The sequence below is a fragment of the Theobroma cacao genome, chromosome 9 (genome assembly GCF_053813885.1).
Source record: "Theobroma cacao isolate CCN51 chromosome 9, ASM5381388v1, whole genome shotgun sequence".
Taxonomy (NCBI): domain Eukaryota; kingdom Viridiplantae; phylum Streptophyta; class Magnoliopsida; order Malvales; family Malvaceae; genus Theobroma; species Theobroma cacao.
Genome location: NC_142647.1, coordinates 4,805,736 through 4,825,514, shown reverse-complemented (window position 1 = coordinate 4,825,514; position 19,779 = coordinate 4,805,736). Strand labels below are relative to the sequence as shown.

Sequence of the window (19,779 nt, the reverse complement as noted above, 5' to 3'; positions counted from 1 at the left end):
GATCGTTTTCCCTAGAAACATGCCGTGAACCTTCCGTTGATGCCTAAAAAGAGGTTGAATTGATTGGAGTAAGGATGAGATGTCGGATTCTTGAGAGCTTCAACCACCATTTTATTATCAATTTGAAGATCAATTTTTCTATACCCCAAATCCCATGCCAATAACAAACCTTTGTAGACGTTCCATAACTCCGCTCTATAGGTAGTGCACTTGCCTAACTTGAGTGAAAACCCGCCTTTCCACACACCATGGTTGTCTCGTAATGTACCACCAGCTGCTGACTTACCAACAGAAGCTTTAAACGCTCCATCCATATTTAACGGTTCAGGAGGCTGCCACCCTGTAAGCCGTCGTTCACTTAAGGAATGAGTTGACATAACATTCGGCACATTAGTGGCACAGGCCTGATGTATTGAACCCACCCAGCTATTAAGAAGTGACATTTGATTCTCAATTGTCATCACCTTATTCTCAAACACAAAAAGATTTCTCCAATTCCAGCAAAACTAGTAAGTAACACCAAAAACCGTACTCCAAGGAATGCCATTAATCAACAATTTACTTCTACTCTACTTCAAAGACAGCCACTCAAGAAAGGAAGAATTAAAAAAACGCACCTTGTAAGCTTTGTGGGAGAATTCTGCACCAAAGTGCAGTGATTACTAGACAATCCCTCAACACATGGGATGCTGACTCGATATCCAGATGACATCGAGGACAACTTGGGTCATTCGTGAAACGTCTTCGCAGCCTTTCCTTATTCCTGAGCAATTTGTCATGAAAGCATGATAAAGAAAGGTGTGAATTCTTTCCGGACCGCATCACTTCCAAACTAGATTCCATAGACTGCTATTATGAGTGGATTTAACTTCCAAAATACCTCCCAACGCTGCATAAGCCGATGCCACCATGAAGACACCTGAAGAGGAAGACATCCAAAAGGGTCTATCTGGCTCTAAGCTGGATGAAGGAGGGAGCGTATTTGTTAAAAGTATTAAACTTTTCCATTGGTAACCTGCCTGCAATATGACATAGGTCCCATTCTCCATTAGATAGAATGAACTCACAAACACTGCTCGAATCATCAATTTCCAATCCCAAGGTCCGTGCAGCAGCTGCTAAGAGATAATCACACAACTAGTTATCCAACCAAAATCTCGTAGTAACACCGTTACCAACTTCCAACCGCATATTGGTTTTAAATGCATCCCACAACTTACTAATTGAGCATTAAAAAGCTGAGGCCCTTGCCTTACAGATGTTATTCGGTATTAAATTCATACCAATGTTATATTTACTCCTAGCCACCTTTACCCATAAAGATGCTGGTGTCGAGATTAATTTCCAGCAGGCTTTAAGCAAGAAAGCGTTATTCATTTTTCTCATGCATCGAATTCCCAATCCTCCCTCCTCTTTAGGTCGACACATGTTCTTCCACTTCATAGCATGGATTTTCCGAGCTTTAGAATCCCCGTCCCAAAGGAAATTACGACAATGCATCTCAATTTTTTCACGAGTTTTCTCCGGGATGGCAACTGTTTGCATTGCGTAAGAAGGAATATACAATAATATTGATTTTACCAATGTCAGTCTGCCTGCAAAAGAGAGAGCCGAGGCTTTCCAAGAAGACAATCTGTTGCAAATTTTTTCCTCCAAATACTTGAATAAGGAATATTTCTTACGGCCACGCAATAATGGGACTCCTAGATATTTACCCAAATTAGTTGAATGAGAAAAGCCTGAGCATTCACTAATTGCATGAATTATATCCATCCCAACATTTTTGGAAAAATAAAATGAAGTCTTCTCCACATTAACCTTTTCATCGGAATACTTGCGAAAATGATTTGACACGCCTTTGATTACATCCATCCGTGGAACTAAAGCTTCCGCAAACAAAATAAGATCATCGACAAAAAATAAATGAGGTAAAGCAGGCCCTCCTCTACCAAAGCGAATTGGTTTCCAAAGCCCTTGTGTTACTGCTTCATTGATGCCATGAGATAGGCACTGCATGCATAAGAAAAAAAAAAAAAAAAAAAGAAGACAATGGATCTCCTCGTTTCACTCTAGTAAGAAAGAAGTTATTAGAAAACGATCCATTCCATATGACCTGTGAACTGCCACTATTCCAACTTCTAACAATGATGTCAATGAGTCATTCTAGAATATTGGCATCTATCAGAGTGCCATATATGAACTCCCATCTCAACCTTTCATAGGTTTTTTCTAAATCATTTTTTATTATCATCCACCTAAACTTTTCCTGTTTCTTTCTGAATGAGTGCATAGCTTCCTGCGTTACAATGATATTGTCCGAAATTTACTTACCAGGAATAAAACTGGCTTGAGTATCAGCATTAAGGTGACTCATAATCGGCTTAAGCCGATTTGTAATAACCTTCATCAGGATCTTAAAAACAATAGGTACAAGACTGGTTGACCGAAGCTGTGAAATCACCTCAGGGCATGGTATTTTAGGAATTAAAGTTATAATTGATTTACACAAATCATTACCAACATCAGCACCATTGAATACTTCTCTGACATAAGACACCAAATCCTTCCCAACAATATGCCACTGCGATTGAAAAAAGATAGCCGGGAAATCATCACTCCCAGACCTTTAAGAGGCTTCATCTCAAAAAGAGCATCATGTACCTCAGCTTCATCTACTGGTTGCACAAGATTGTCCCTCATATTTTCCTTCACAGAAGGAAAAGCACCCCGAATTGAAAATGGAGGAATAATGTCGTCCTCTTTTGAATGTAGTTTACTAAAAAAATTCAACTGCATGGGACCTTAATATATCCTGATCGTCACACTAATTGCCATTAGATAATCTGAGACGAAGTGTCTTAGATTTACACCTCCTTCTAGAAGGACAAATATGGAAGTATCTTGTATTTCAATCCCCTGCATCAAACCAATCAAATTTAGCTTTTTGCACCTAGAAAATCTCTTCCTATCTCAAAATAGTCTCATACTCGAGACGTAAATTAAACTCTAGCTCGCTCCAAAAATTAGAATGCCTGCTTTCTATGGCTTTTTCCACACCATTGAGTCGAGCCAGGATTCTTTTGTTCCGAAAGAATATATTCTCAAAACCTTCAAAATTCCACTGCTTTGCTTTAGAAGCAAAATTCGGTAAAGCCCCTTGAATACCATTCGCTGCAACCCATTCTTTTTCACCAAAGTTATTAAAATTCTCATGTGTCAGTGAGGCTGCCTGAAAAAGAAAAATTAATTCCTTTGTGTCTCACTTTCCCATTCGGCATACTAATTAAAATAGGCCTATGATTTAAACAAATTCGAGACAAGTGCTGAATGGTGGCTTCAGGAAACTTCAATCTCCAATCTGTATTACAAATCGCCTTATCAATCCTTTCCGAAAGCAGATCTCGTCTCCAAGTAAATCTTGGATCTTTAAAGCCAAGGTCCAACAAACTTACATCATTAATAAATTTATGAAAATAAGGGTATGGGCGGCTGCCTCTGTCTAAACCCTAAAATTATATGTTAAATTTAATCAATAAATTTGGTTTAGAACAATTTTTTTTTGGTCAAATGTTAAATTTTATTAAGTATATATCAAAGTGAGACAAATTATTGTATTCATAAATTTCGTTCTAGAATTTTATTATATTTTAAATTGTTTTCTTTTCTGTCAAATATTGAAGTTTATTAAATATCAAAGTGAATTTTATTAAGTTTTAAGAGGGAACATGGACAGATTTTTTTTTCAAAAAGCTTTTGTATTCTAAAATATTTATATAGTATTAGGTATAATTTTTTTTTAAATATTGACTAACAATGCTAATATTAAAAAGCCAAAAACATCATTTTGAAATAAGAGACACCAAACTGTTCTTATGAAGTATTTTGATTTTACCATCATCTAATGTACAAAATACTTAAAAAACTCTTCGGTTCCTGCACTCTCTCCAGAGCAGAAGAAATGGTGACTCTCCACCCAATGCGGCACTCAGACCATCATCCATGATAAATAGGAAGTCCCACAAATCTCTGCCCAAGAGACACAATTGCCTTAACCAATTAGTGCTGCCAACACCTTCCATTTCCCTTGACTTTCCTCTGGCAGAAAGAACCATTACGGGTGGGTGCTCCACAAATGGATGTACTACTATCACCATAATTTGAGTTCTTTGTGCTAAAATTACTACTACTACTAATACTACTACAACCATAGTTCGAGTGCTGCCAACATCTTCCATTTCCGTTAACTGTCCTCTGGCAGGAAGAACCATTGCGGGTGGGTGCTCCACAAATGGTTGTACTACTACTGCTACGACCGTACTTCCAATTATGTGAATTGAATCTTGGATCCATGTCAAAATCATGGGATGTGCTCTTTGCATCGAATCCAGAGAGTAGACTAGTAACCCTCAACCCTTTATGCTCCTCACACCTGACTCTTCCTCTAACAGGTTGCTTTGTGCAGAAATAGCCATTACCTAATTCCACCCCACATATAGAATCGCAGCCATCATTGAAAACAGGCCTATGTGGAGCAACTCCAGTTTCCACTTTTCCACGTATAAAAGTTTCTGAGGATTTTTTGTCAAAACCTAAAGCATCGTTAGCATATGAATCAGAAACCACATATGGCACTGTCTGGTATCTTGTTGTCTCTGAATTGGAGTTACAAATTTTCCTCCCTTTATGCTCATCACACCTCTTTCTTCCTGAAACTGGCTGCCTAGTACAAAGAGAGCCATCATCCATGGCAACTTCACAAATAGGGCTGCAGCGCTCAATTGCAGGACAGTCCCCTGCAATCAATGAAGGCACTGTGCCAAAGCTGGGAATCTTTGATCCATTAACATTGTATTCTCCATTTCCAAAAATAACATAGTCTGAGCATGCCTTATGCGTGTGTGATTTCTCACTTGTACTTAAACTCACAGAGGACCCCCTAGTTTTCTTTCCCTTGTGTTCAGCACATCTTTTTCTTCCTTCAAGTGGTGGCCTTCTACAAATGGAACCATCCACTAAAACCACCCCACAAATGATAGTGTCATTCTCATTAGAGCCACCACGATCAAAAACTAACCTAGGCTGTGATCTGCTGAACTTGAAAACTTGCCACAAAAAGTTGTAGCCCTCTCCATCAGAATATTTGCTGAATTCACTGTCTTGTGAAAGCAGCTTGCTTGCTTTGATTTTGATGCCTACTTGCTTTTGATGGAAGGGTAGAAGCTTTCTGGAGAAAATGGCTGGTGGGGTACGATTGGATGCACCTTTATCAAGTTTCCGAAGAATATTGTCATGGCGGCGTGCACCATTAGAACCTTTATTCCAGGCATAATCAAAGGTATTGAGAAGCTGAGCTTCTGTTCTCTGAGCGTCTGCCTTGTTTTCCATCTACTTAGCATTCAATAGGGGAAAGGAAAATTATATTAAAATTTAGAAAATTAGATAGCAAGATTTTATTGCGGGCATTCTTCTGTCTATACATACTGGGAAGACACCCTACGGACAATCAATCAAGCATAATTTGAATGCTATGTGTAGGTGGGTGAATATGTAAAAAGAACATTTATTAACAAGTGCACTTTCACTGTTATTTAGCTTTCAAAAACCATCTCATCTGGTTCAGAGTCCAGAATTTGTCATTGGAGTACTACTAAGAGTCCTTCTCGAGGACCATCTGTAATTCATATAAGACTAAGAGCTTATAACAGTCTAAAGAAGAAAATATATATACTGGTTCACCACCTGCAAAATTGACCTTAACAAGTTGTATACACGTACTTTCACTGCTCTTAATACTAGTTTCTCCAGTAATTCTTACTATTTTCACCCTAAAAAGCATTAATATTCACAGTATTAATTTCTGGGAGACTGCAACTCCAACTTATAGGCAGTAAAAGGCTTGGCTATTGTAGCATAATTGCAGAACAGCTAAAAAAAATCACAAATACAAGATCGTTAACAATCCAAATGAATGCAAACTAGAAGATCAATGAAATATCATTAGAACAAATATCTCATTCACTATGTATTAACTTATCACTGTTTTTTACTAATTAAAGATACTCCAGAAAAATATAACAAAGTTTATAGCCTCCAATGCTAAGAATTACTATTCCAATTTTTATTTTTCTAACTTCTCAAATAGTTTCCATTCAAGACTCATAAGATAGGTTAACAAGTAAATTGAAATCAGAAAAAAAAAAAAAAACTGCAAAGAAATATACTCACAGGAGCCCATCTGTACACAATCGAATAGCCTCTTGAAAAAATGTCCTCAAAGTATCCACATCCCTTTTCTCCAGAGCTACTTCTACCCAAATGAGCACCTGTACGGCCATATTGTTGGAGTCTTGTCCTGACATTGTCAGCTTCCCCAAGATAAACCACCAAAACCTTATACCGGCCAAGCTTGCCAGTGTTTTCCCTGCTCGAGGAGCCACTACGGTATATAGCAAGCTCATAAAGCCCTGAGCTTGAATTTTTGGGAAGATTTTCAACCCTGTATCTGGCCACTCCTTCTTTCCCTATTGAATAGTCTACCCAATCATCAGGCCCAATGAGAACCTAAACACATCAAGATACAAAAAATCCAGAAGAGATAAAAGATTATAAATCAAGTTTAAATTGGATGTGGATATTGTTTAGAAACAATAACTGATAGAAGGAAGGGAATGCATTGATGCAATCCAGTAAGAATTCAGCAATTTATGGGGAAACTATGGGGGATAAGGGACTTTGTAGATTGAATTGAACCTTCCATTTGGAGAACTGGGAGTCGTGTTTGGTCCGCTTGTGACCTTCTCGTTTCAATCTGGTGACTACAGCGGCCAATTCAGTCGCTCCCATCGGCATTGGTTCTCCCTGGTTGGAAAACGACCGTTGTCATGTTGTCAAGTTATAACAGGCGTCTTCAATGAAAAATACAAAAAGACCATATTGCCTATTCCTTTTTTCGAAGTTGCAAAACATTTGCATCCTTAATTTACCCCTTTCCTAAATTTCCTTGGGCTACAAGCCCAATCCAATTAAGAAGTAGTACAAGGCTTTAAGCCCAATTCTGTTAAAGAATAATCTCAAATCTAACAAGGGAAGTAGATGGATGGTGAAACATCATTAATCAAGTAATCAGCTTCCTTAGAATCAGATCATGGCCTTAGGCTAAGCTTGGGGTTGCGGTTCATTTGCAAAACTGTTGTTTGTACTTTGGACTTCAGGTTAACTGAGATTTGAGCAAAAGTGATCTTTCTTCCCCATGGCTTGCCAAAAAGCCATGATGGGAAATAAATATAGTGTAATATATACAGAGTTCATCATAGCTTGGCAAAAAGCCAAGATAAGAAAAGATCAGCTCTCTCATTGTTGGCAACACGTGACAGGCACCTTAAAAGGAAATCCAAATTTTGAACGTTCCTCTTTTATAAGCATTGTTGTGCCTATATGAGCTATGCTTTATCAAGATATTGTATAGATTTACTATTATAATCTTTTTTGGGGGGGGTGAGTGGTGGCAAAGGGAGTTAGTTCTAAGGGGATTTTGGCGGAAATATTTATCCCTAGTATAAGCAACTATAACATATTCTGCTCCCCACCAAATTATAATCCTGCCTATCAAGGAAAAGAGAAAAAGCATCTTCCTCATTGTTTTTGGTGCAGATAAGAAAGCAGCAAGCTTATGTCAGGATGTGAATGTGATTGTGAAATTCAGTTGTCTTTTTGGTGCTGCACTCATTGCTAAGCTAAATCTTTTGGCCCCTCCCTGCCTCAAAGCTGAACGATTTAGTGACCTCAAAAGTTTTCATCTTTGGTAGTGCCTCTTATCGTTTTCTTTGCCGTATGTCTCATCAAAGGCTGCTTCACCTTTCCAGCATAGCAAAAGAGAAAAAAAAGAAAAAAACGTTGAATGATATCTCATACTTTGGTGAATAGATGAAATATTTGGATGGTTTTGATGGAATATATCAATTCTTAAAGCCGGTAATCATCAACCAATCGTATCATGCCATTGTATTTATCTTTAAACGTTAAAGCTTTTTCTGTGTCTTTTTTTTATCATTATTATTCTTCTTTTAGAGAGGCATAGATTTGGAGCTACTCCATGCATGAATAACATGAGGGAATATCTTAAGGTTTCTTTGATTTATATCTTTTGTAAAGGTAGTCACTCACTTCGTGTAGCTAGCGAACTTTAGGTCCCACTTCCATAAAGAATTACATTGGTAGATGTTTACACACCTAAGTCCAACCTACCTCTGAATTTACTTTTTGGTTCCTCTTTCATAGTTTATATGGCAGGATATACAAACAACAAGGTCTTTTTTACAGATTCAGTCCTTAAGATAAATTGTCTTCAGTGTAAATAGACAATCTGCTGTAAAGTGTCATGTGATTACCCATTATTTATTTTGAATTCAGCACTGTTGCATTTTTCTTGTAGGTGCAGATTACTTTTTGACTGATGGTCACTTGTACAGAATTCAAATCTGCTCAAGGAGAGGAAGCCAGCTATAAGCTGCTATTGTTGGCTAGAAATTGACATTTCTCTTGAAGAAAATGTGAGCAGCTATATTCAGGATGCCAGCAAGCTCATAATTGATGTTACCTATGCCAAGTCATGCCCTACCATTAGCTCTTTGTCTTCATTTGTCAGTGTGAGGGCTCATATGTCCTACCCACACTACCAATCTGCCATGCTGTGCCATATCAGAGCAACACAAAACAAAAGAAATTTATTTTGATGTCTGGCACAAATTTAAGTGCCACATTTAAAGAGAAGGATTAGTTTATCTATGCCCACCTGTTCATATTTAAGGTCTACTAGCTGGATCTAGCCTCAGACTCAAAAAAAGAGTTGATTACTGTCTCCAAGGAGACAATGCCTAAAAAATTTCCCAGAATAAAATAATGGGAACTTCAATATGGGCAATAAATAGGCAGTTTTGTTGCATCCTAGATAGATAGTTAATCCCAAAATGGTGATGAAATAGTAAAACAATCACAAATGACAAACTGGGCAAATAACGATATCTTAAAGGATATTGTTGTTGTTTTCAAAAGAATTTACTAGAATTTTTTTTTTTGAAAAGAAAAGAATTTACTAGTATTGCATCTGGTCTTTATCAAAAGATGGAAGGTAAAGCACAATACCAAACACTGGTGGCAGATTCCAAACTACACGGTAAGAATTAACTTCCTCCCATTACCTACTCTCAACTTTCTGTCGAGAAGAAAAGGATCAAACTACATTTCATTGCTAGGTAAAGTCCACATTTGAGGGCTCCATGCAAAGTTCTAATTTCATTTAAATATTCATTTCTTTGAGAAGGAGATAGATAGGGAAGGGAAGGGTTTCCTCCAATCGTGCAGGTAATTGCTTACATAATTACATGTGGTTTGGTATTAAACAGTCGTCGTTTCCTAATACAGATAGACCGTTTCTTTTTGTCGTTTGTGATTTGTATAATATTGGCAATTGGGCAATTGCCCCTTGCTTGTAAATTTGTTGAAAGCAGGAGGATAAGGATGTATACCGATAACCAGTTGACAAGGAGGCTTCCAAATTAGGCCACCCGCTTTATTTCACGCTCTCACAGGAATCAAATTCTGTTTCTAAAGAAAGCTCACGCACGTTACATGAGCTTAAAAAAAGGCAGCCTCAGTTTCGGTGAAAGAAAGCTGAGCTTGTTCTTGCAAGGGCTGATACATGTTCCTTTATTGCATCCGAAGCTCTCTTTTTGAGAGAGAAAGAAGGGCTTGTTTTGCTAGCTAGAGTTTAGACACGTCTTTTTTTAAGAGAAAGAGCTTACTTGATTTGATAAAAGTTCCTTCAAGTGCACGTCCCCATCAACTTCTCTTTCTTCATATCAAACTTTTCTTCTGGGCATCTCTTAGAAAAAAAAAAAAGGCATCTGGGTTATTGTGAATCAGCAAAAATGCAATTTTTTCTGCTCAAGAGTTTTGTTTTGATGGAGAAATGGGATGCGGGTTTTGATTATGGGGTGTGTGGAAGGTGCACAGGGGTTTAGTTTCTAGCTGGCTTCGGAGATGAAACAGAAGGGTACCTCAGATTTGGCTGGTAAAGTAGTGGTGGTGGCTGTTAAAGCAGCAAGGGACATCCCAAGGACTGCTCTCGTCTGGGCTTTGACTCATGTCGTCCAGCCTGGGGATTGCATTAAGCTGCTGGTGGTTATTCCTGCCCTCTCCTCAAGTAACTTACTTTACCTTATAAACACATCTCCTTTTACTTTTATTTGTTTTCTTCTTACTTTTTTAATGATGATACAAGTCATTGAGCTGATTGGGGGATTAGAGGAGCCACCTAGTAGAATTAAATATTGCACTGGGCTTTCCTTCATACATTTGAGCACAAATTTGTTCTACCACTTTCTTATGTTCAAGGCAAAAACTATTGTCGATGGTCCAGAGCTTAAAGTATAAACTTCAGTAGATAGAGATTTTGCCAGGTTTGGATCTTGAAACCTTTAAGTCTAACAAGCGGCAACATGCAATCGTTACAACAAAATAAGTTGCCTACCAGTTTCCTCAATAGATTAGGAAGAAAACTTTTGGCGAACCTGTTGATGGCCTTGTCCTCTGTATGTAAATGCTGCAGTGGAAAATGAAACTGCGCCTTAATACACGAGTAAACTTTTGAATTCTTTATGTTTCTGAAATTATTAGTTTCTATATAATAGAATGAGAATAAAGCATGGAGCATATGTTTGGTGATGCTTTTTAACTTCACGTAATTTGAGTAAATAGTAGAGATCTCTGGTGCATAATGTTCCTTTCTTCCTTTGTTGAACTTGGCCGTTGGGTGGCTCATAACTGTTAATCTTAGCCTCTTCATGCTGTATTTGATACAGCTGCTTCACAGATTATAAATGGCCACTTAGCATGAGCCAAAAGAATGAACATTATTGACATTAACCTATTATTGGGTTGAATAACATTCTTGGCTGTTAGGCTAAGATCATGTGCAGTATACTTTCTTATCAGCTTAATATGCAATTATCAGGTTCAATTATATATAATTGCTACAACTGAGAATGTGGTTTAAGCATTCTGCTGCTTTGTTATCTCTTTTGGTCTCTGCTGGTCACATTCACTTCTTAGTATTTGCTGTTGATAACCTATCGAGATCTAATACATTACCAGGTAAAAAGATATGGGGGATTTCAAGATTTACCAGTGATTGCACCACTGGTCATTGGAAGTCTCTCTCAGAAACAAGTTTAGATCAAAAACAAGATATTGCAGATTCATGCTCGCAAATGATTTTTCAGTTACAAGATGTTTATGACCCAGAGAAGGTTAGTGGATTAATTTATTTTCAGATGTTTCTTTAGTTCTTAAATGCTTCGTTCCTAGTATTGAGTTTTTAATTCCTGTTTACAGGTCAAGGTCAGGGTAAAAATTGTTCCTGGATCACCGTATGGGATAGTGGCTGCTGAAGCCAAGAAAGCTCAATCAAACTGGGTTATATTGGATAAGTAATATATACAATGTAAACTTTGTTCTCTTGCATGATGTATCATATATTGTTCTTAAGCTTAAGCATGCTTTTAGCTATGTAAGAATATGCAAATTACACAAGGTCTTAGTTAACACATGTGTATAGTAGCCAACATTCTCATGTTCTGAAGCTTCCTTTTTCACTTTAGTTTCATTTTGATTCTTCTGTTTGTTCAATTAATTATTGTTATTATTGCTATCAAACCTTTGCACAGAAGATTAAAACATGAGAAGAAACACTGCCTGGAAGAGCTGCAATGCAATCTTGTGGTCATGAAACGATCTCAGCCAAAGGTTCTGCGATTGAATTTGGTTGGATCACCTAACATGGCACCTGAAGTGGCTTGGCCATTATCATTTGAGTCAGAAGCATATCCTAAACATAAGAAAAGCAAGCATGACCGGTTAGATGAAATTAGGGGGCCATTTGTGACTCCTGTGAGCAGTCCAGATCATGAATCGTCTTTGACTACTACAGATGTTGGAACTTCATCAATATCAAGCTCAGATCCTGGGGCCTCACCATTTTTCCTCCCCGGATTATATGAGAGTTTGAAGAAGGAGTATTCATTTATAACTGAAGAAAGCCAAAATCTGTTTGAATCTGATTCGGGCTCTGACAGTGAGATAGATCCTCCTAAAACAAGATTATTTTTCGAGCCAGAGACAGCTGACATTCGCAGTTCAACATATAGTGTTTTGTTGGAGAAATTATCTACATTGAATCGAGAACCTGATGTCGGGGTCCTTAATTACAGGCTTGATCTGAAGGTGAGCAAAAGTGTGAGGGAAGCTATCGCACTGTCAAGAAATACTCCTCCTGGACCACCTCCATTATGTTCAATATGTCAGCACAAGGCCCCTGTGTTTGGGCACCCTCCTAGGTGGTTCACTTATGCTGAATTGGAACATGCTACAAATGGCTTTTCACAATCGAATTTCTTGGCTGAAGGTGGATTTGGCTCTGTTCATAGAGGGATCTTACCAGATGGTCAGGCGATTGCTGTAAAGCAACATAAGTTGGCTAGTTCTCAAGGTGATCTAGAATTTTGCTCAGAAGTTGAGGTTTTAAGTTGTGCCCAGCACCGTAATGTTGTGATGCTGATTGGGTTCTGCATCGAGAATGGAAAAAGATTGCTAGTTTATGAGTACATTTGCAATGGGTCTCTGGATTCTCATCTTTATGGTAAGTTCTCTTCTATCCTAATTTATTTGTGACTCACTAATCTTGATCATGGACAAGCAAATAGCTAGAGAATATCAAGGGAGATTTTCTTCTTTGCTTATGAATTGAAATTGATATATTTATCACAGTTTCTCAGTTTAACGAACTTCAAAACTATTGGTACTTAACTAATTTGAGTTAACTGGAATGTCCTAAATCATGCCCTTAAACGACCACTTTGATTTTTTGTTGACTATTTATTGGGGGAATGGTGTGTCTAGTTACATAAGATGTTTAATCAATTCTTAGATTGCCTTTCGAGGTAATACCTTTATAATTTTGTCAAACTTATTTCTTTTGTGGATAACATGGGTTGAAATGCATGTATTTCATTCCAATCACTGGTCGAAACTTTCTTAATTGGGAAATGCTGCTTGGTCCTCAGACTGGAGATGGTTGTGTGTGAGTCTAATATGTTCCTTGTCCTCAATGGTCATTGATAATTACTCCTCTAAATGGACAATTTTCAGGACATAATCGTAATGCGTTGCAATGGTCTGCACGGAAAAAGATTGCTGTTGGAGCAGCTAGAGGATTGAGATATCTTCATGAAGAATGCAGAGTTGGTTGTATAGTACACCGTGATTTGCGGCCTAACAATATCCTTCTCACCCATGATTTTGAACCTTTAGTATGTCATGTCTTCTAAGCTCTATGTGAACAAATTTTCAAATTTATCTTGACCAGCTGTATCTTGCCCTCAATGCACTGCCCATTCAAGTGTGAATGCTCTTCATTTTTTGTCAAACAATAGGCACATATCGTGTGTGCCTTTTATAGTTATCCATTAACAGGGAATGCAAACTGACTATTGCTTCTGGATCATTTAGGTTGGGGATTTTGGGTTGGCAAGGTGGCAGCCAGATGGAGACAGGGGAGTGGAAACTAGAGTAATTGGAACATTCGGGTACACCTACATAACTTCTTTTTCATTGTTGCTTTATGATCTACTGAAGACAAATTTATTGAGGAAAACATTCTTGGTAGGTATTTAGCTCCAGAATATGCGCAAAGTGGCCAAATTACTGAAAAAGCTGATGTCTACTCCTTTGGGGTGGTATTGGTAGAGCTCATTACTGGACGAAAAGCTATGGACATAAATCGGCCCAAGGGACAGCAGTGCCTCACAGAATGGGTACGAAACTGACTGGATTTTAGGTTACAATTTTGTAGATTGGTGATTGCAGAAAATCTTTGATAAAAGTAAATTGACTTCTTGTCATAAGAGGATCAACAGATCACCTTCTAGTTTATCTTGTCCCTTGCTTCTAATTGTATGGTAATTTCCTTGGGCAAATATTAATCACTTTAAAATTTATCATAAATTCATTTTCTCACTAGTGATGTTTCGAATTTGGAGCAGGCACGCCCTTTACTAGAAAGTCATGCCATGCAGGAACTTGTTGACCCCCGCTTGGGGAACTGCTACACAGAGCAAGATGTTTATGGCATGCTGCAATGTGCTTCCTTGTGCATCAGGCGGGATCCTCATTCAAGGCCTCGCATGTCTCAGGTTGGTAAATTGGAGTTAATATTATAAAAATCCCTTGCAAAAAACTTTTATTTGATCATCATTGTTTCAATTATCATAGCAAAACCTGTGAAAAACTCACCTAATGCCAACATGTCTGAAATAAGAATTTCTACATGTGTATGTGCACCTTATAGTTTTGTGCATTGGCTATCTGCTCGGAGGCACTGTTAGTTATTTCTGTAGTGGTTGCTACAAATCTGGTTGAGTTTCATGTTTAACAATTACTGGCCGAAAGATGCTTTTAACAATATTTGCTTATAAGCCTATTAAACTTCACTTACTTCTAGAAACAACACCTTCCCCACCTGTTTGATTCTTATAAACATTTTACATGAATCTGTCAGTCTACAGTTAACTCACTCTAGTTCATACTGAAGGTGCTACGGATGTTGGAGGGGGATGTCATCACAAATTGGACTGTCCATACATAAATTTCTGGGCATCTTCAAAACAGCTGCCGAGCTGCTGAAGCAGGTAGACTGAATATCAGCAGAAGCAATGCCTACCATTGTGTAATCCGATCTTGACCAAGGCAGAAAGATATTGATAGCTACACTGCACAGAGAGTAGATAGGCAGCTCACTCTGGAAAGAGTGAAGAAGGCCTGAGGGCTAAGGCGAATATAATTTGGAAACAGTGTCACCCTTTGTTATTAACTGAGGTGAATTATGGTATAGATTCATATGGTCATGCTCATACAGCTGTAAAATTGAGTGGACATTTTGTAAATTATATCATTTTTCTCCTTACACCCATTTTTTTTTTTTTTTTTTAGAGTTGAACCATAGTTTTATAGCATTCTTCTGCCTTTTGTTTCCATTAAATCATGTCAATCGGTGACATGCCGATTTCGTTAGTATGTTTTCATTGTCAGTCTGTATTATGTAAGCTCAACAACTACTATTTTTTTTTCTTTAAAGAAAATTGAGGGAGCTTGCTTACCGTTCAATTCTATTATGTCAGCAATCAACACTCCCCTGTTTGTAAATTTCGATGGTGCAGATTAGATGGTTCGCAACTCAATCGGTGTAACAAAAGAAAAAAAAATCATATTTTGTTGGAATTTGATAAATTCTTTGTTATAAACTATTGGGCCTTTCTGTAGGGCAGTCGTCGGATTATTATTGGGCCTTTCCCACCCTCAATTCAAAACTAGTTTAGAATGAATGACCCACTCACAATGAAAACTCCAAGTATTCCAAGTTTCTTGAGATTACCAATTGGCCCAAAAGGCCCAAATATTTATTCTTTTTGTTTCAATAAATCCACGTGTATTTACATCCGTACATCTAGATCCTGTCGGTTAAACGAGCGGTCTAGATTAACACGAGTCATAGTACGAAACTAACGGATAAAATCTGCGTGGAAAGACAGGATCGGATGCATCGGGGGCGCGGCGGCTGAAAGTTGAAGAAACGAAAACGTTAAAAGGTCGAAAAAGATCAGCCATTGTCGGAGAGTAAGAGTGAGAGCGGCAATCCATGAATTCCCTGCTCAAGCTTCGAAAGCCGTTAAGCTCTTCTCTCACCACTCTATCTTTGCATCGCTTCTCCTCAACTCTCAACTGTAATAAGCCCTTCTTTTTTCTTTTTCTTTTTTCACTTTTATCTATCTTACCATGAAGCTTGAACAACTTGTTACATTGGTTTCTTTCTTGTTTTTTTTCCCCATGATTGTGAACCAGATGCTTTTCAGAATAAAAAGGAGGGTACGGGCTTTATACACCCAACTGCAATTGTTCATCCAAATGCTGTGATTGGCCAGGTGCTCTTTTTCTACTCTTTTTTTTTTCCTTCTTTGTTTAAGACCTGGAACGTATTTCTCTCAATAGGCATTGGTAGTTAGGTACCTGAAAATCTGTGATTTGTTTTGTTTGTTAAAACCCAGTTCTTTGTTGGCTTTTCCCTGTCAAACAATTTGCTACTTTAACAACGGCTCTCTGTTTGTTGAATTGCCTTTTGACATCTTTCCTTATTTGCATAATCATTAGTTGGGCTATGGATTGCTGTGTCCTTTGTAATGATTTGTATCCATCGGTAAAATTTCAAAATTTATGGCACAGGGTGTTTCAATAGGTCCTTTTTGCACAATTGGTTCTTCCGCAAAACTAGGAAATGGATGTCAGTTGCATCCTTCAAGCCATATTTTTGGAAATACTGAATTGGGGAACCACTGCATTTTGATGACGTGAGTTTCTATTTGGTCATTTTTCTTTTTCTTCTTCTTTTTGAGTTTCTGTTGGAAATATATTTATTTTATGTAGTATATGTTGCAATTTATGGAAGTACTAAAACTTTATCAGGCAGTGGTGCTGTCGTTGGTGATGATCTTCCTGGGCATACTGTAATAGGATGCAACAACATCATTGGGCATCATGCTGTGGTTGGTATTAAATGCCAAGACATGAAGTATAAGGTAACTTATCTTCTTCAGCTTTTGATGCATAGTCAAATGTATGTTGCTAATGGCTAGAATTGTTGTGCATGTGTACGTTGATAGCAGCTGTGTACTATGTTTCAAATGTTTAATATTTGCAAAAGATATGACCACTTATGATCATATTTCTGTGGTTTTAGTCAGGTGATGAATGCTTTCTTGATGTTGGAAACAACAATGAGATCAGAGAATTTACTTCAATCCATCGATCTTCAAAGTCAAGTGATATAACGGTAGATAAGAATATAAAACTACCAACATTATTTGTCTTTATATATTGAAGTCATAAACATGTGTATGCTATCCATGCATTTCCTCCCTTATCTAACTAACATGTGTATTCAGGTTATTGGTGATAACAATCTTATCATGGGGTCTTGTCATATTGCACATGACTGCAAAATTGGTAATAATAACATATTTGCGAACAATACTCTCCTGGCAGGCCATGTCATTGTGGAGGTAACTCCTTCGTCTACTGTTTGCTATGGAAAATGTCTTTCTATATGTTTCTATCTTAGATTACAGTGTCTGCTAAATTTGATTCAAGTGCTACAAATGTAGGACCATGCACACACTGCAGGAGCAAGTGTTGTTCATCAATTTTGTCATATTGGCTCATTTGCTTTCATTGGTGGTGGATCTGTGGTATGACCTTTAGTTACATATGTGCCTTACACTGCAATAAGATGCTAAATAAGTCCTCCAGTTACATAATCCAGCTGTAGGGCAGGTTTATCATATAGCAAACGACTTACAGACATTCCTTTGCATTCACAACCAAATTCAACTTTGTTTCCTGCATGAAGGTTTCACAAGATGTCCCAAAGTACATGATGGTGTCTGGAGAGAGAGCTGAGCTTCGTGGTTTGAATTTGGAGGGTCTTCGTCGTCGTGGATTCCTAGTCACAGAGGTTGGTGAAAAGTTTCAGCAGTTATTCTGATGGCTTCATAGTTTACTTCCATCATATTATTGGTGTAGGATGGAAAAGACTTTCCTTCAAAAAGATCCTTGTCTATAATGTAGTCTTTCATTGTTTAAAATTGCATATCATGGTCTTCTGGATTTTGCTTGAGGTTTTTGGTTACCAACATAGTATGTAGGTGGAATTTCAGAAAACTATTCAAAGTTGCATTTACTTTTTCTCTTAGTTCTTCCTCGAGTAGCATTTGTGTTGAAATGTATCACCTTCTTATGATTTTTTTTGTTTGATATTGGCCACAAGACCCGCTGTCATGGGTTTAAGGCATTATTATGGTATGCCTTTCTCCAAAGTGCATGTTATGGAGTCTAACTCCAGCCAAGAAAATGTTTATTGAGTATATTTATAGAAATGAAAGACATGGTAAGATAAGTTCATCCTATAACGTATGGGTGATATTATGTGGGAACTCATTGGATATGGAGTTAGGCTGTAGTCTATCAAGATTGAAAGATTCTAGTTTCTAATGTATATTTGCTTCTGTTGCTGTTCAAATCAACATATAGTATCCAGATGTTCAATTTTTTGAACAAACATAAGGTATAGAATTTGCAAGGAACCAGTATATGTGAATGCTAGTCTTTTTTGTCCTTTTATTGCTTGGAGGATGTTACAGGCAGCTTCTTGGAATTTTATTTAAGTGCAATATTGTTATTTTTATTCTGCCTTTCCTTTAGTTTGTTAGATTGTTCATCACTTATATTCTATACCCTTGATACATGGAGATAAGTTTCTACTTTGTTGTGATAACTCCTGGTCATGTGTTTAAAAGTGCTGTACCTTTTTCTTTTTGGGCAAGGTTCTAGATTAAGTGTCTGAGGACAGCTTACAGAAAAATTTTCATGCCCAGTGACACAAATTCTATGGGATTTGATGAGCGTCTTGCTGAAGTGGTAATACCCCTCTCTCTCTCTCTCTCTCTCTCTCTCTCTCTCTCACACACACACACACACACACACACACACACACATTACAGACATAAAAATATTCAAACTCATGTTTAAGATATTCTTAAAGAAAGTTTTAATTAACTTTGTAGGAACATGATGAAGATCTGGGTTGTGTTCCTGCTGTATCTTCCATGCTCCAGTCCATTCGTGATTCTTTTACTGAAAATCGTCGTGGAATATGCAAATTCAGACAATGGAGCAGTTCTTGAGAGCATTGCTGGAGTGAGTTTCAGTTTATTTATTAGCTTTGTATGTTTGTATGTGTTTTTCATTACTAGTTACTTTTTGGTCCTACATCAATGGCATCTAAGAGCTAGAGTGAGAATGTAAGCTAGACATCCATTTCGTTTACAATGGCCTTATTGTTTTGGCGTGGATTCAGTTGAACTTATTTTTGGGTGTGCTTTCTGCAGATTTTATATGACAATTGTCACAGTTTCGAGCTTTACAGCACCAGTCCGAGAAAGCTCTGGCTTGTTTCACAGAGGTTTGATCTGTAGTTCTCAGATATAATACATATCCATTGGTTGAAGCTGCTATTGGTTCAACGACATTCAACAACACCTTTGTCAGCCTATCGGCAGGGATATAATCCTTATTCTTATCAAGCAGATTTCAGCAATCATATTATTTCTCATGTACGGGTCCTCGTCCTCAAGAATACAATTTTGGAAACTATCTCTGTTACTTTCTTTCCTTATTTTCTTTCAGTTTGTAGATATGTACCACATGACCAAAATTTCGCCTGATTTGGGTTCCGTAAAGTTCTCTTTCCAAGTCGCCTTTTTCTTGCTATTTTAAACATAAAGAAATGATGTATGGTTTATTGAAGATAAATGGAGGCGGCTTCTGCAGCTATCTTAGAGCATGAACTTTATGCGGAATGCTGAGTGAGAGAAAAGGGTTGTAAATAACCAGCATATTCTGGCCTAGTTATTAGGTACAAATTTGGTTTGAATTCCTTGTTGAAAAAAATTAATTAAAACGCTAAGATTGATGATGTTGAGGAAATTGTACTTTGCAAACGTGTACCCTTTCCTTCATGGTCTCCATGCCATTTTCAGTGTTCAAGCAAACCAATAGCGTCTGCATGATGTGCTTTGCTTCGTGGTAAAGAATAATCTGGTCAGAGTAAGGGGCATA

General features: G+C 37.6%; 3 protein-coding genes across 7 annotated transcripts; 2 read left to right on the top strand and 1 right to left on the bottom strand.

Moving 5' to 3' along the window:
* Positions 1-3,820: 3,820 nt before the first annotated feature.
* LOC18588425 (protein EFFECTOR OF TRANSCRIPTION 2) lies at positions 3,821-6,904 on the bottom strand. The gene is made up of 3 exons (XM_007012824.3): positions 6,751-6,904; positions 6,226-6,561; positions 3,821-5,385 (listed from the first exon to the last, which is right to left on the bottom strand). Exons 1-3 carry the CDS (start codon positions 6,847-6,849, stop codon positions 4,057-4,059), a joined length of 1,764 nt encoding a protein of 587 aa, XP_007012886.3. The 5' UTR covers positions 6,850-6,904; the 3' UTR covers positions 3,821-4,056.
* Positions 6,905-9,481: 2,577 nt separating this feature from the next.
* On the top strand, positions 9,482-15,216 carry LOC18588423 (Protein kinase superfamily protein). Of its 3 annotated transcripts, none has more exons than XM_088810073.1 (9): positions 9,482-10,201; positions 11,152-11,306; positions 11,392-11,486; positions 11,724-12,694; positions 13,204-13,364; positions 13,564-13,640; positions 13,721-13,868; positions 14,130-14,246; positions 14,645-15,216. In XM_088810073.1, the coding sequence occupies exons 1-9, from the start codon at positions 10,039-10,041 to the stop codon at positions 14,696-14,698; spliced, it is 1,941 nt and encodes a 646-aa protein (XP_088666199.1). In that variant the 5' UTR covers positions 9,482-10,038; the 3' UTR covers positions 14,699-15,216. The 3 variants fall into 3 exon arrangements, with proteins under 3 accessions (XP_088666199.1, XP_017983467.2, XP_007012879.3); XM_018127978.2 differs by having other exon boundaries at positions 9,491-10,201; positions 11,727-12,694; positions 14,097-14,246; XM_007012817.3 differs by having other exon boundaries at positions 9,493-10,201; positions 14,097-14,246.
* A 383-nt stretch (positions 15,217-15,599) lies between these two features.
* Positions 15,600-19,413, top strand: LPXA (bacterial transferase hexapeptide repeat-containing protein). 3 transcript variants are annotated; one of them, XM_007012812.3, is made up of 11 exons: positions 15,604-15,833; positions 15,952-16,031; positions 16,330-16,454; positions 16,574-16,682; positions 16,844-16,936; positions 17,049-17,165; positions 17,268-17,351; positions 17,513-17,617; positions 18,493-18,579; positions 18,726-18,858; positions 19,050-19,413. In XM_007012812.3, exons 1-10 carry the CDS (start codon positions 15,749-15,751, stop codon positions 18,843-18,845), a joined length of 1,005 nt encoding a protein of 334 aa, XP_007012874.3. In that variant the 5' UTR covers positions 15,604-15,748; the 3' UTR covers positions 18,846-18,858; positions 19,050-19,413. The 3 variants fall into 3 exon arrangements, with proteins under 3 accessions (XP_088665500.1, XP_017984000.2, XP_007012874.3); XM_018128511.2 differs by lacking the exon at positions 17,268-17,351 and having other exon boundaries at positions 15,603-15,833; XM_088809374.1 differs by lacking the exons at positions 18,726-18,858; positions 19,050-19,413 and having other exon boundaries at positions 15,600-15,833; positions 18,486-18,523.
* Positions 19,414-19,779: the final 366 nt, after the last annotated feature.

Bases quoted from the DNA above. Each gene is read 5' to 3' on its own strand.
- LOC18588425 (XM_007012824.3), bottom strand. From the start codon at position 6,849: ATGCCGATGGGAGCGACTGAATTGGCCGCTGTAGTCACCAGATTGAAA. The intron at 6,562-6,750 runs GTTCAATTCAAT...TGATGTGTTTAG, and splicing joins CCCAGTTCTCCAAATGGAAG to GTTCTCATTGGGCCTGATGA. The intron at 5,386-6,225 runs GTGAGTATATTT...AATGCTAAGTAG, and splicing joins TTGTGTACAGATGGGCTCCT to ATGGAAAACAAGGCAGACGC.
- LPXA (XM_007012812.3), top strand. From the start codon at position 15,749: ATGAATTCCCTGCTCAAGCTTCGAAAGCCGTTAAGCTCTTCTCTCACC. The intron at 16,683-16,843 runs GTAACTTATCTT...CTGTGGTTTTAG, and splicing joins GCCAAGACATGAAGTATAAG to TCAGGTGATGAATGCTTTCT. The intron at 17,166-17,267 runs GTAACTCCTTCG...CTACAAATGTAG, and splicing joins CAGGCCATGTCATTGTGGAG to GACCATGCACACACTGCAGG.
- LOC18588423 (XM_007012817.3), top strand. From the start codon at position 10,039: ATGAAACAGAAGGGTACCTCAGATTTGGCTGGTAAAGTAGTGGTGGTG. The intron at 13,869-14,096 runs GTACGAAACTGA...AATTTGGAGCAG, and splicing joins AGCAGTGCCTCACAGAATGG to GCACGCCCTTTACTAGAAAG. The intron at 14,247-14,644 runs GTTGGTAAATTG...TTCATACTGAAG, and splicing joins CAAGGCCTCGCATGTCTCAG to GTGCTACGGATGTTGGAGGG.